General features: G+C 46.6%; 1 protein-coding gene across 2 annotated transcripts in view; it reads right to left on the bottom strand.

The window, feature by feature from the left end:
* Window positions 1–12,092, bottom strand: part of LOC141094067 (ABC-type organic anion transporter ABCA8-like) — a 101,376-nt gene that overhangs the window by 52,592 nt on the left and 36,692 nt on the right. For both annotated transcript variants that reach the window (XM_073579774.1, XM_073579775.1), the window contains exons 16-17: window positions 10,981–11,119; window positions 6,622–6,712 (exon numbers count right to left, since the gene is read on the bottom strand). In XM_073579774.1, coding sequence (XP_073435875.1) covers window positions 6,622–6,712; window positions 10,981–11,119 — 230 coding nt within the window. The remainder of the gene's footprint in view (window positions 1–6,621; window positions 6,713–10,980; window positions 11,120–12,092) is intronic.

Genomic DNA, 12,092 nt, shown 5'->3' with positions numbered 1-12,092 from the left:
TAGATAATGTTTTCAATAGCAAAAGCAGATTAGAAATCTGCTCTATCTATCCATTTATCCATATCTGTCTATCCATATCTTATCTGTACCAAAAAGAATGAAAGCCGGGTGGCACGCAGACTAACACTCCTTTTTTTTTTTTAGCATCAGTCAGGAACACCTCATAGCTGCCCAAAAGGACGCCCAGGACAGGCATTGCTCATCTTCAGTAACACATCAACATCAATTGATAGTTGGAATAAATAGACTGCATTCATCATCACATCTTTTTAAGGTGCAGGCTTTATTTTCAGGAGTAGGGGTGTGCAGTATGAGGTTATGCAGCAGCTGAGGTGTGCAGTATGAGGTTCTGCGGAACAGTATGAGGCTCTGTCCCCCCCTAGGTTTGATCCTGGCTATGTCATAGTGTTTTATATATATATATATATATATATATATACATACAGTACAGACCAAAAGTTTGGACACACCTTCTTATTCATAGAGTTTTCTTCTTTTCAATCAAAGCGCTTTCTTTATTTTCATGACTATGAAAATTGTAGATTCACTCTGAAGGCATCAAAACTATGAATTAACACATGTGGAATTATTGGAATTATATAATTAACAAAAAAGTGTGAAACAACTGAAAATACTGTATGTCTTATATTCTAGATTCTTCAAAGTAGCCACCTTTTGCTTTGATTACTGCTTTGCACACTTTTGGCATTCCTCTTGATGAGCTTCAAGAGGTAGTCACTGGAAATGGTTTTCACTTCACAGGTGTGCCCTGTCAGGTTTAATAAGTGGGATTTCTTGCCTTATAAATGGGGTTGGGACCATCAGTTGTGTTGTGCAGAAGTCTGGTGGATACACAGCTGATAGTCTTACTGAATAGACTGTTAGAATTTGTATTATGGCAAGAAAAAAGCAGCTAAGTAAAGAAAAACGAGTGGCCATCATTACTTTAAGAAATTAAGGTCAGTCAGTCCGAAAAAATTGGGAAAACTTTGAAAGTGTCCCCAAGTGCAGTGATAAAAACCATCAAGCACTACAAATAACTGGCTCACATGAGGACAGCCCCAGGAAAGGAAGACCAAGAGTCACCTCTGCTGCGGAGGATAAGTTCATCCGAGTCACCAGCCTCAGAAATCGCAGGTTAACAGCAGTTCAGATTAGAGACCAGGTCAGTGCCACACAGAGTTCTAGCAGCAGACACATCTCTACAACAACTGTTAAGAGGAGACTTTGTGCAGCAGGCCTTCATGGTAAAATAGCTGCTAGGAAACCACTGCTAAGGACAGGCCACAAGCAGAAGAGACTTGTTTGGGCTAAAGAACACAAGGAATGGACATTAGACCAGTGGAAATCTGTGCTTTGATCTGATGAGTCCAAATTTGAGATCTTTGGTTCCAACCACTGTGTCTTTGTGCAATGCAGAAAAGGTGAACGGATGGGCTCTACATGCATAGTTCCCACAGTGAAGCATGGAGGAGGAGGTGTGATGGTGTGGGGGTGCTTTGTTGGTGGTACTGTTGGGGATTTATTCAAAATTGAAGGCATACTGAACCAGCATGGCTACCACAGCATCTTGCAGCGGCATGCTATTCTGTCCGGTTTGCGTTTAGTTGGACCATCATTTATTTTTCAACAGGACAATGACCCCAAACACACCTCCAGGCTGTGTAAGGGCTATTTGACCAAGAAGGAAAGTGATGGGGTGCTACGCCAGACCTGGCCTCCACAGTCACCCGACCTGAACCCAATCAAGATGGTATGGGGTGAGCTGGACCACAGAGCGAAGGCAAAAGGTGCTAACAAGTGCTAAGCATCTCTGGGAACTCCTTCAAGACTGTTGGAAGACAATTTCCGGTGACTACCTCTTGAAGCTCATTAAGAGAATGCCAAGAGTGTGCAAAACAGTAATCAAAGCAAAGGGTGGCTACTTTGAAGAACCTAGAATATAAGACATATTTTCAGTTGTTTCACACTTTTTGGTTAATTATATAATTCCACATGTGTTAATTCATAGTTTTGATGCCTTCAGAATGAATCTACAATTTTCATAGTCATGAAAATAAAGAAAACTCTTGAATGAGAAGGTGTGTCCAAACTTTTGGTCTGTACTTATACAGTATATGTAATCGATGTTACATAGTGTATTACATATTTACAATTTATTACAGTTTTTTGTGTTCCAATAAATATATATTATGTTCTATCTAAATATCTTGATTATTGTATCATAAAAATGATTAAATGTCTGATGTTCACATTGTACTACAATACATTTTTCACTTAAATATAAGCAATATATGTGGGAGTCGGAGTCGTGGAGTCGGAGTTGGAGTCATTGTAAGGGAAATTGAGGAGTCGGAGTCGCAGGTTTGGCTTACCGACTCCACAGCCCTGCAGCCAAGACCGAATCATGATGTTCACTAAGGACCATCAGACAAAGATTCACAGGACCAAGCAGTTTTCCTAATGGACAGGCAGCAGGGGCGTCCCACTGAGCATCAACAACCCTGTTCTCAAAATCGGAGCATATAGATGCAATAACCACCCTTTTTGTAGTATAGGAACCAATTCACAATTATCTCCACCCCCAGGAAAACAAAGAGATAAGGCATCCGCCTTAATGTTCTTGTTCCCTGGCCTATATGTAACAAAAAATTTTAAACCTGGTGAAGAACAATGCCCATCTTGCCTGTCAAGGCGTTAGCCATTTTACAAACTCTAGATATACAAGATTCTTATGATCCGTGCATACCATAACCGGATGAACTGACCACTCCAAAAAATAATGCCACTCTTCAAAGGCCCACTTGATTGCCAAGAGTTCCCTGTTATCAATGTCATAATTTCTCCCCGCAGATGACAAGTTTTTTGGAAAAAGTAGCACATGGACGCCATTTACCAGGACACGCACCCTGCGACAATACAGCCCACACCCCCAATTTAGACGCGCTAACTTCTATTGTTAATGGCTGAGTGACGTCAGGCTGTATGAGAATCGGCGCAGATGCAAAACGCTCTTTAATGGTATCAAATGCCTACCTCGCCGGACTTGGCCATTTGGAAAAGTCTGTCTCTTTCCTGGTCATGCTCATTAGAGGTTTGGGCACAACCGAAACCTTTTGGTTAACTTAAGGTAGTAGTTGACAAAACTCAAAAACCAATATAACGCCTTTAATTTCTCAGAACGATCCCAATCCAGTACGGCCCGGACTTTTATCAGATCCATGCGAAAACTGGTGGACTATAAGAAAAAACCCAGAAAAGGGATCTCCTGAACCGATAACATACATTTCTCTGGTTTGACAAATGATTTATTGCCTCTGAGTATTTGTAAGACTTGCCTGACATGTGCCTGTTGTGACTTAAGGTCATGCAAATAAATCAATGTTATAAAAATAGCTCAAAACAAATCTACTTACCAGGTGACTAAAAATGTCATTTACAAAGTGCTGAAAGATGGCGGGAGCATTAGTTAACCCAATCGGCATCACAAGGTTTTCATAGTGTCCCTCAGGTGTATTGAAAACTGTTTTCCACTCATGCCCCTCCTTAATATGAATAAGATTATACGCCCCCTCCTACCACCAAGATCCAGTTTAGAAAACCATCTTGCTCCTACAATCTGGTTAAAGAGGCCTGGGATGAGAGGGAGAGGATAAGGATCCTGGACCGTCATTCCATTGAGTTAGTGGAAATCTAGGCAGGTGTGTAATTCCCGTACTTTTTCTTTACAAAAGAAAAACACCGCAACAATGGAGGATAAGGATGTCTGATATGACCCCTTGCCAGACTTTCAGTGATGTAGTCCTTCATTGTCTGCCTCTCTGGACCAGACATATTACATAGTCTGCTCCTTGGAACCTTGGCCCCAGTAATAAATCATAAGGAAAATGGAGAGGAAAAACAAAATAGGAAAGGATGAGGATATGCACACAGACAAATGACCACACAACAGTCCCAGAGCAACACTCCAAAGCACCTCCTTTAACATCCAACACCGCTCCACACCAGGCAGCATGAAACTAACACTGGCAATGCCTGCTTGCTAGAGGCGAGTAAATATAGCAGCAGGGTGTGGCCAACACTGAACAGCTGAAACCATCAAAGCAGGAAAGCTTCAGGAGCGCTCAACTCAACAGATTAACCCCTGCACTGCTTAATATGAAGGTGAAGTGCTTCTAATAAGTGCAGGAATATGAGAAATCAGTCAGCAGTATCTTCTGGCTCCTCTCTGTCGCAGTAAATCCGTGACATCTACACCCTCAGTCCAGGACAGGATCTCGACCAGTAAGAAAAGGATGCCTTTAAGGTACTGTGTGCCTGTTTTGTGGGCAGGGGTGAGGTAAAAAGGACTGTTTCCCCATCCCATGGACTGATGAGGGATCAATTGACTGTGTCCTTGCCACAAGGGCCAATGTTGGGGGAAGGCTGGATGAATGACTCAATGTTCTGGTTGGGTTGAAGTTTGGAAAGAACTTGAACACTTGTTTCAAAAATTCTAACTGATAGGACCAGTTAATACAAAACAAAAAGAGATGTTCATTAACTTAAGTAATGTGCAGGAGAGTGTACTGATGTTTTGTGTATTATAGATTCTGGATGGCTGAGTTCGACTATCATTAAAGAAAGGCGAAATGTAAGGGTATGGACATGCTGACCTCATTCCCCCCTTGAAGAAATAAGTTTGAATGTAATCTGTATAATGTCATGTGCATTGTGTCCTGCGTCTTTTTTTTACATACTGTGTAACGTGATAAGTTTTAATAGTATTGTGATGTAATGTGAATAGCGTAGTGCGTGTCATGATCCAGCGGGATCTGACAGTTTAAATGCACAAAGTGAACTTTTTTTCCTTTGGCTTGGTGCCAAAGTGGGTTGATTGCCCCCGGTGGCCATTAGAATTATTACACGTGGTGTCGTTCATTCTAAGTTGCCCAGTGGTGGTGAGTGGTATCGCACCTTAGTTTTAGGGTTAATGTGCACGCAATTACAAATCAGGTGTTAGGCTCTATAAAAGGGAGCCAGGTGGGTTCAATCACTGTTGGTGATATTGTGTGTTAGTCATTCACAAGCAAGCCTGGGTGAATGAAGGAGCTGAACATGAGTCCTGCGTAGCCCAGCCAGAGGGGACGAGTGGAAGCTAGGTGGTCTGCAAGAAGGGCTGGCATGGCATGGTGGAGTCACAGTTTATGGTGTCAGCAGGAGGTGTTTGCATGGCTTGGTGGAGTGGCGACGATGGTGAGAGTTGCACTCACCAGGCTGGACCTGGTTGCTGAGAGCTGGACTCAAGCATGCTTGACTTTTTGGGCAGAAGCTGAACTCATCTTTGGGACTCTGTTACTGGACAGCTGCAACTGGTGGTGGACTCTGCTCCAAGGCTGCACTATGGTGATGGATCCGATTATGGTGATGGATCCGGGTGGAGGAGAAGATGCACACAGGTGGTGGGCTCCGTTGCTAGGAGCGTACGCAACAGAGCAAAGCTAAGTGGTGTTTCCCCTGTTTTGTCATCTTTCCTCAAGTGTGTCTTAGTGCAGTGGTGGGATTAGTTTCCGCACCGACCAATTCACTAGTGAGGGTTTAGGTCAGGGTGAGCTACGGTTTTTAGGTTCCTGTTGCGCGCCCGGTGCGGAACCGGCATAGGGAACGTTAGGAGTGCAGGGACACTGGCTCAGGGGAGCTCAGGAGGTCTCCACTTCCCTATTCCCTATCGCAGAGCCCACCATTGTTAATGTTTCCCACGTTTCCCTTATTGTTTAAATTCGCCTTACTGGAGGCGGGGTTTCCAGACTTGTATATACGTGTAATGTCTAAATTCGCCAGTTGGAGGTGGTGTATCCAGCTGCACGTGTTTATTATTTAAATTCGCCCCACTGGAGGCGGTGTATCCAGGGTCACGAGCGTCACATGGGTTCGCCTTGCGGTACTCGCTGCATCCAGACACGCGTGACCGTGGCAGTGCGTCACTATAAGTATAGTCTGACTTTAGGGATAGTTAAGAGTTAATGATTGGGACTAGTCCACAGTGGAAGGGGCTAGTGTAATGGAAAGTGACTGTTTCCTGCTAAGAAGACTGTTAGGGTCTGGAGAGCAGAATGAAAGGACTGAGAGTCCAAAGTGAACAGTGCAGCTTTTTAGAGTGACCCTGATAAAGAGGAGACCAAGGAGGAGAGATAGTGAGATCCTGAATATAAGTGACAGAGATACAGAGTGGACTTCCGGAGATAGGTCCTAGGAGAAGAGTACCTTCACCTTCATATAACATGCCAGGGTGCTGAAGATGAGTACCTTACCCAAGCCTATCACCCAGTGCCATGGTACATATCCGGCATGTGTCCACAGCAGAGAGCACACACAGAGCGTTTGCAGTCTATGAGAGAGTGCACAAGTGCGATATTGTGCATGGACCTCAAGCTCGAGTGGAAAAATGGCGGCATGAGGTCGTCTGGGTATTATTTGGAAGAAAACATTGCGAGTAACAACAGGTGCCAATACAGAGGATAGTACGTGGTTGTGGACGCAATTTAACAATTATTACAACCTGGCCCGATTCTAAGATCATTTTACTGAAAGCAGATATCAGGGCCCAGCTGAAAGATCTCTCCCCACCTATACCTCTCCTACCTCAAGTGATAGCCGATCCCCCACTTCCTTTTCAGAAACAAGGAGGAGCCAACGCATTTCAGACGTCCGTTACTGAGCACTGCCTTCCGATCTAGAGACCAAAGAGTTAATGAGAAATTTGGAGAAAACATAATATGATGTGACATTACCGTCAGGAGAGCTGCTGTGACATTACCGTCAGGAGAGCTGTTGTGAGATTACCGTCAGGAGAGCTGTTGTGACATTACCGTCAGGAGAGCTGTTGTGAGATTACCGTCAGGAGAGCTGTTGTGAGATTACCATCAGGAGAGCTGCTGTGACATTACCGTCAGGAGAGATGCTGTGACATTACCGTCAGGAGAGCTGTTGTGAGATTACCGTCAGGAGAGCTGTTATGACATTACTGTCAGGAGAGCTGTTGTGACATTACCGTCAGGAGAGCTGCTGTGACATTACCGTCAGGAGAGCTGCTGTGACATTACCGTCAGGAGAGCTGCTGTGAAATTACCGTCAGGAGAGCTGCTGTGACATTACCGTCAAAAGAGCTGCTGTGACATTACCGTCAGGAGAGCTGCTGTGACATTACCGTCAGGAGAGCTGCTGTGACATTACCGTCAGGAGAGCTGCTGTGAAATTTCCGTCAGGAGAGCTGCTGTGACATTACCGTCAAAAGAGCTGCTGTGACATTACCGTCAGGAGAGCTGCTGTGAAATTACCGTCAGGAGAGCTGCTGTGACATTACCGTCAAAAGAGCTGCTGTGACATTACCGTCAGGAGAGCTGCTGTGACATTACCGTCAGGAGAGCTGCTGCGTCATAACCGTCAGGAGAGCTGCTGTGTCATAACCGTCAGGAGAGCTGCTGTAACATTACCGTCAGGAGAGCTGCTGTGACATTACCGTCAGGAGAGCTGCTGTGACATTACCGTCAGGAGAGCTGCTGTGATATTACAGTCAGGAGAGCTGCTGTGACATTACCGTCAGGAGAGCTGCTGTAACATTACCGTCAGGAGAGCTGCTGTGATATTACCGTCAGGAGAGCTGCTGTGACATTACCGTCAGGAGAGCTGTTGTGAGATTACCGTCAGGAGAGCTGTTATGACATTACCGTCAGGAGAGCTGCTGTGAAATTACCGTCAGGAGAGCTGCTGTGACATTACCGTCAAAAGAGCTGCTGTGACATTACCGTCAGGAGAGCTGCTGTGAAATTACCGTCAGGAGAGCTGCTGTGACATTACCGTCAAAAGAGCTGCTGTGACATTACCGTCAGGAGAGCTGCTGTGACATTACCGTCAGGAGAGCTGCTGTGACATTACCGTCAGGAGAGCTGCTGCGTCATAACCGTCAGGAGAGCTGCTGTGTCATAACCGTCAGGAGAGCTGCTGTAACATTACCGTCAGGAGAGCTGCTGTGACATTACCGTCAGGAGAGCTGCTGTGACATTACCGTCAGGAGAGCTGCTGTGATATTACAGTCAGGAGAGCTGCTGTGACATTACCGTCAGGAGAGCTGCTGTAACATTACCGTCAGGAGAGCTGCTGTGATATTACCGTCAGGAGAGCTGCTGTGACATTACCGTCAGGAGAGCTGTTGTGAGATTACCGTCAGGAGAGCTGTTGTGACATTACCGTCAGGAGAGCTGTTGTGACATTACCGTCAGGAGAGCTGCTGTGACATTACCGTCAGGAGAGCTGCTGTGACATTACCGTCAGGAGAGCTGCTGTGACATTACCGTCAGGAGAGCTGCTGTGAACTTATCGTCAGGAGAGCTGCTGTGACATTACCGTCAAAAGAGCTGCTTTGGCATTACCGTCAGGAGAGCTGCTGTGACATTACCGTCAGGAGAGCTGCTGTGACATTACCGCCAGGAGAGCTGCTGCGTCATAACCGTCAGGAGAGCTGCTGTGTCATAACCGTCAGGAGAGCTGCTGTGACATTACCGTCAGGAGAGCTGCTGTGACATTACCGTCAGGAGAGCTGTTGTGAGATTACCGTCAGGAGAGCTGTTATGACATTACCGTCAGGAGAGCTTCTGTGAAATTACCGTCAGGAGAGCTGCTGTGACATTACCGTCAAAAGAGCTGCTGTGACATTACCGTCAGGAGAGCTGCTGTGAAATTACCGTCAGGAGAGCTGCTGTGACATTACCGTCAAAAGAGCTGCTGTGACATTACCGTCAGGAGAGCTGCTGTGACATTACCGTCAGGAGAGCTGCTGTGACATTACCGTCAGGAGAGCTGCTGCGTCATAACCGTCAGGAGAGCTGCTGTGTCATAACCGTCAGGAGAGCTGCTGTAACATTACCGTCAGGAGAGCTGCTGTGACATTACCGTCAGGAGAGCTGCTGTGACATTACCGTCAGGAGAGCTGCTGTGATATTACAGTCAGGAGAGCTGCTGTGACATTACCGTCAGGAGAGCTGCTGTAACATTACCGTCAGGAGAGCTGCTGTGATATTACCGTCAGGAGAGCTGCTGTGACATTACCGTCAGGAGAGCTGTTGTGAGATTACCGTCAGGAGAGCTGTTGTGACATTACCGTCAGGAGAGCTGTTGTGACATTACCGTCAGGAGAGCTGCTGTGACATTACCGTCAGGAGAGCTGCTGTGACATTACCGTCAGGAGAGCTGCTGTGACATTACCGTCAGGAGAGCTGCTGTGAACTTATCGTCAGGAGAGCTGCTGTGACATTACCGTCAAAAGAGCTGCTTTGACATTACCGTCAGGAGAGCTGCTGTGACATTACCGTCAGGAGAGCTGCTGTGACATTACCGCCAGGAGAGCTGCTGCGTCATAACCGTCAGGAGAGCTGCTGTGTCATAACCGTCAGGAGAGCTGCTGTGACATTACCGTCAGGAGAGCTGCTGTGACATTACCGTCAGGAGTGCTGCTGTGATATTACTGTCAGGAGAGCTGCTGTGACATTACCGTCAGGAGAGCTGCTGTGACATTACCGTCAGGAGAGTTGCTGTGACATTACCGTCAGGAGAGCTGCTGTGATATTACAGTCAGGAGAGCTGCTGTGATATTACCGTAAGGAGAGCTGCTGTGACATTACCGTCAGGAGAGCTGCTGTGACATTACCGTCAGGAGAGCTGCTGTGATATTACAGTCAGGAGAGCTGCTGTGATATTACCGTAAGGAGAGCTGCTGTGATATTACCGTAAGGAGAGCTGCTGTGACATTACCGTCAGGAGAGCTGCTGTGATATTACCGTCAGGAGAGCTGCTGTGATATTACCGTAAGGAGAGCTGCTGTGATATTACCGTAAGGAGAGCTGCTGTGACATTACCGTCAGGAGAGCTGCTGTGACATTACCGTCAGGAGAGCTGCTGTGATATTACAGTCAGGAGAGCTGCTGTGATATTACCGTAAGGAGAGCTGCTGTGATATTACCGTAAGGAGAGCTGCTGTGACATCACCGTCAGGAGAGCTGCTGTGACATTACCGTCAGGAGAGCTGCTGTGATATTACAGTCAGGAGAGCTGCTGTGATATTACCGTAAGGAGAGCTGCTGTGACATTACCGTCAGGAGAGCTGCTGTGACATTACCGTCAGGAGAGCTGCTGTGATATTACCGTCAGGAGAGCTGCTGTGACATTACCGTCAGGAGAGCTGTTGTGAGATTACCGTCAGGAGAGCTGCTGTGATATTACAGTCAGGAGAGCTGCTGTGATATTACCATCAGGAGAGATGCTGTGATATTACAGTCAGGAGAGCTGCTGTGATATTACCGTCAGGAGAGCTGCTGTGACATTACCGTCAGGAGAGCTGCTGTGATATTACCGTCAGGAGAGCTGCTGTGACATTACCGTCAGGAGAGCTGCTGTGACATTACCGTCAGGAGAGCTGCTGTGATATTACCGTCAGGAGAGCTGCTGTGACATTACCGTCAGGAGAGCTGACAGGTGTGTGCCTTGCCACAATTCTGTCTCTGAGCTCCTTGGCCAGTTCCTTTGACCTCATGATTTTTATTTGGTCTGACATGCACTGTGAGCTGTGAGGTCTTTTATAGACGGGTGTGCGCCTTTACACATCAAGTCCTATCAGTTTAGTTAAACACAGCTGGACTGCAATGAAGGAATAGAACCATCTCAAGGAGGATCACAAGGAAATGGACAGCATGTGACTTACATATGACTGTCTGAGCAAAGGGTATGAATACTTATGACCATGTGATATTTCAGGTTTTCTTTTTTAATAAATTTGCAAAAATTTCTACATTTCTGTTTTTTTCAGTCAAGATGGGGTGTAGAGTGTACATTAATGAGAAAAAATGAACTTTTTTGAATTTACCAAATGGCTGCAATGAAACAAGGAGTGAAAAATGTAAAGGGGTCTGAATACTTTCCATATCCACTGTTTGTCCCACAATTCCTCACCGGCAAGGATGTCTGCCTCGTCCATGAACTGAGTGCTGAAGAGCGTGACCCGATCAGTTCTGCGTTCCTTCAATATGGCCCAGACATGGTGCCGGGAGAACGGGTCAAGGCCGGACGTGGGCTCATCGAGGAGAAGAACCTGGAGAAAATACAGCAGCAGATTACAGCCGTGATCTGCGGGACACAGAGGATGATGGGGGTCACAGAGGATGATGGGGGTCACAGAGAATGGAGGTCAGAGGATGATGGGGATCACAGAGGATGACAGGTCAGAGAGGATGATGGGGATCACAGAGGATGATGGGGGTCACAGAGGATAGAGGTCACAGAGGATGATGGGGATTGCAGAGGATGATGGGGATCACAGGATGATGAGGATCACACAGGAATACGGAGGTCACAGAGGATGATGGAGGTCACAGAGGATGATGGGTGTCACAAAGGATGATGGGTGTCACACAAAATGATGAGGGTCACAGAGGATGATGAGGGTCACAGAGGATGATGGAGATCACAGAGGATGATGGGGATCACAGAGGATGATGGGGATCACACAGTATGATGGGGATCACAGAGGATGATGGTGGTCACAGAGTATGATGGAGGTCACAGAGAATGAAGGGGATCCCACAGGATGATGGGGATCACAGAGGATGATGGAGGTCACAGATGATGATGGGGATCACACAGGATTATGGAGGTCACAGAGGATGATGGAGGTCACAGAGGATGATGGGTGTCACAAAGGATGATGGGTGTCACACAAAATTATTAGGGTCACAGAGGATGATGAGGGTCACAGAGGATGGTGGAGGTCACAGAGGATGATGGAGGTCACAGAGGATGATGGGGATCACACAGGATGATGGGGATCACAGAGGATGATGGAGGTCACAGAGGATGATGGAGGTCACAGAGGATGAAGGGGATCCCCTAGGATGATGGGGATCACAGAGGATGATGGAGGTCACAGAGGATGATGGAGGTCACAGAGGATGATGGGGATCAAAGAGGATGATGGGGATCACACAGGATGATGGGGATCACAAAGGATGATGGGGGTCACAGAGGATGATGGGGTCACAGAGGATGATGGAGGTCACAGAGGATGA

Source organism: Dendrobates tinctorius, unplaced genomic scaffold (assembly GCF_039654945.1).
Source record: "Dendrobates tinctorius isolate UK_male_01 unplaced genomic scaffold, ASM3965494v1 ptg000063l, whole genome shotgun sequence".
Lineage (NCBI taxonomy): Eukaryota > Metazoa > Chordata > Amphibia > Anura > Dendrobatidae > Dendrobates > Dendrobates tinctorius.
The sequence above is the reverse complement of the archived record's forward strand: the minus strand, read 5'-3'. Positions and strand labels throughout refer to the sequence as shown.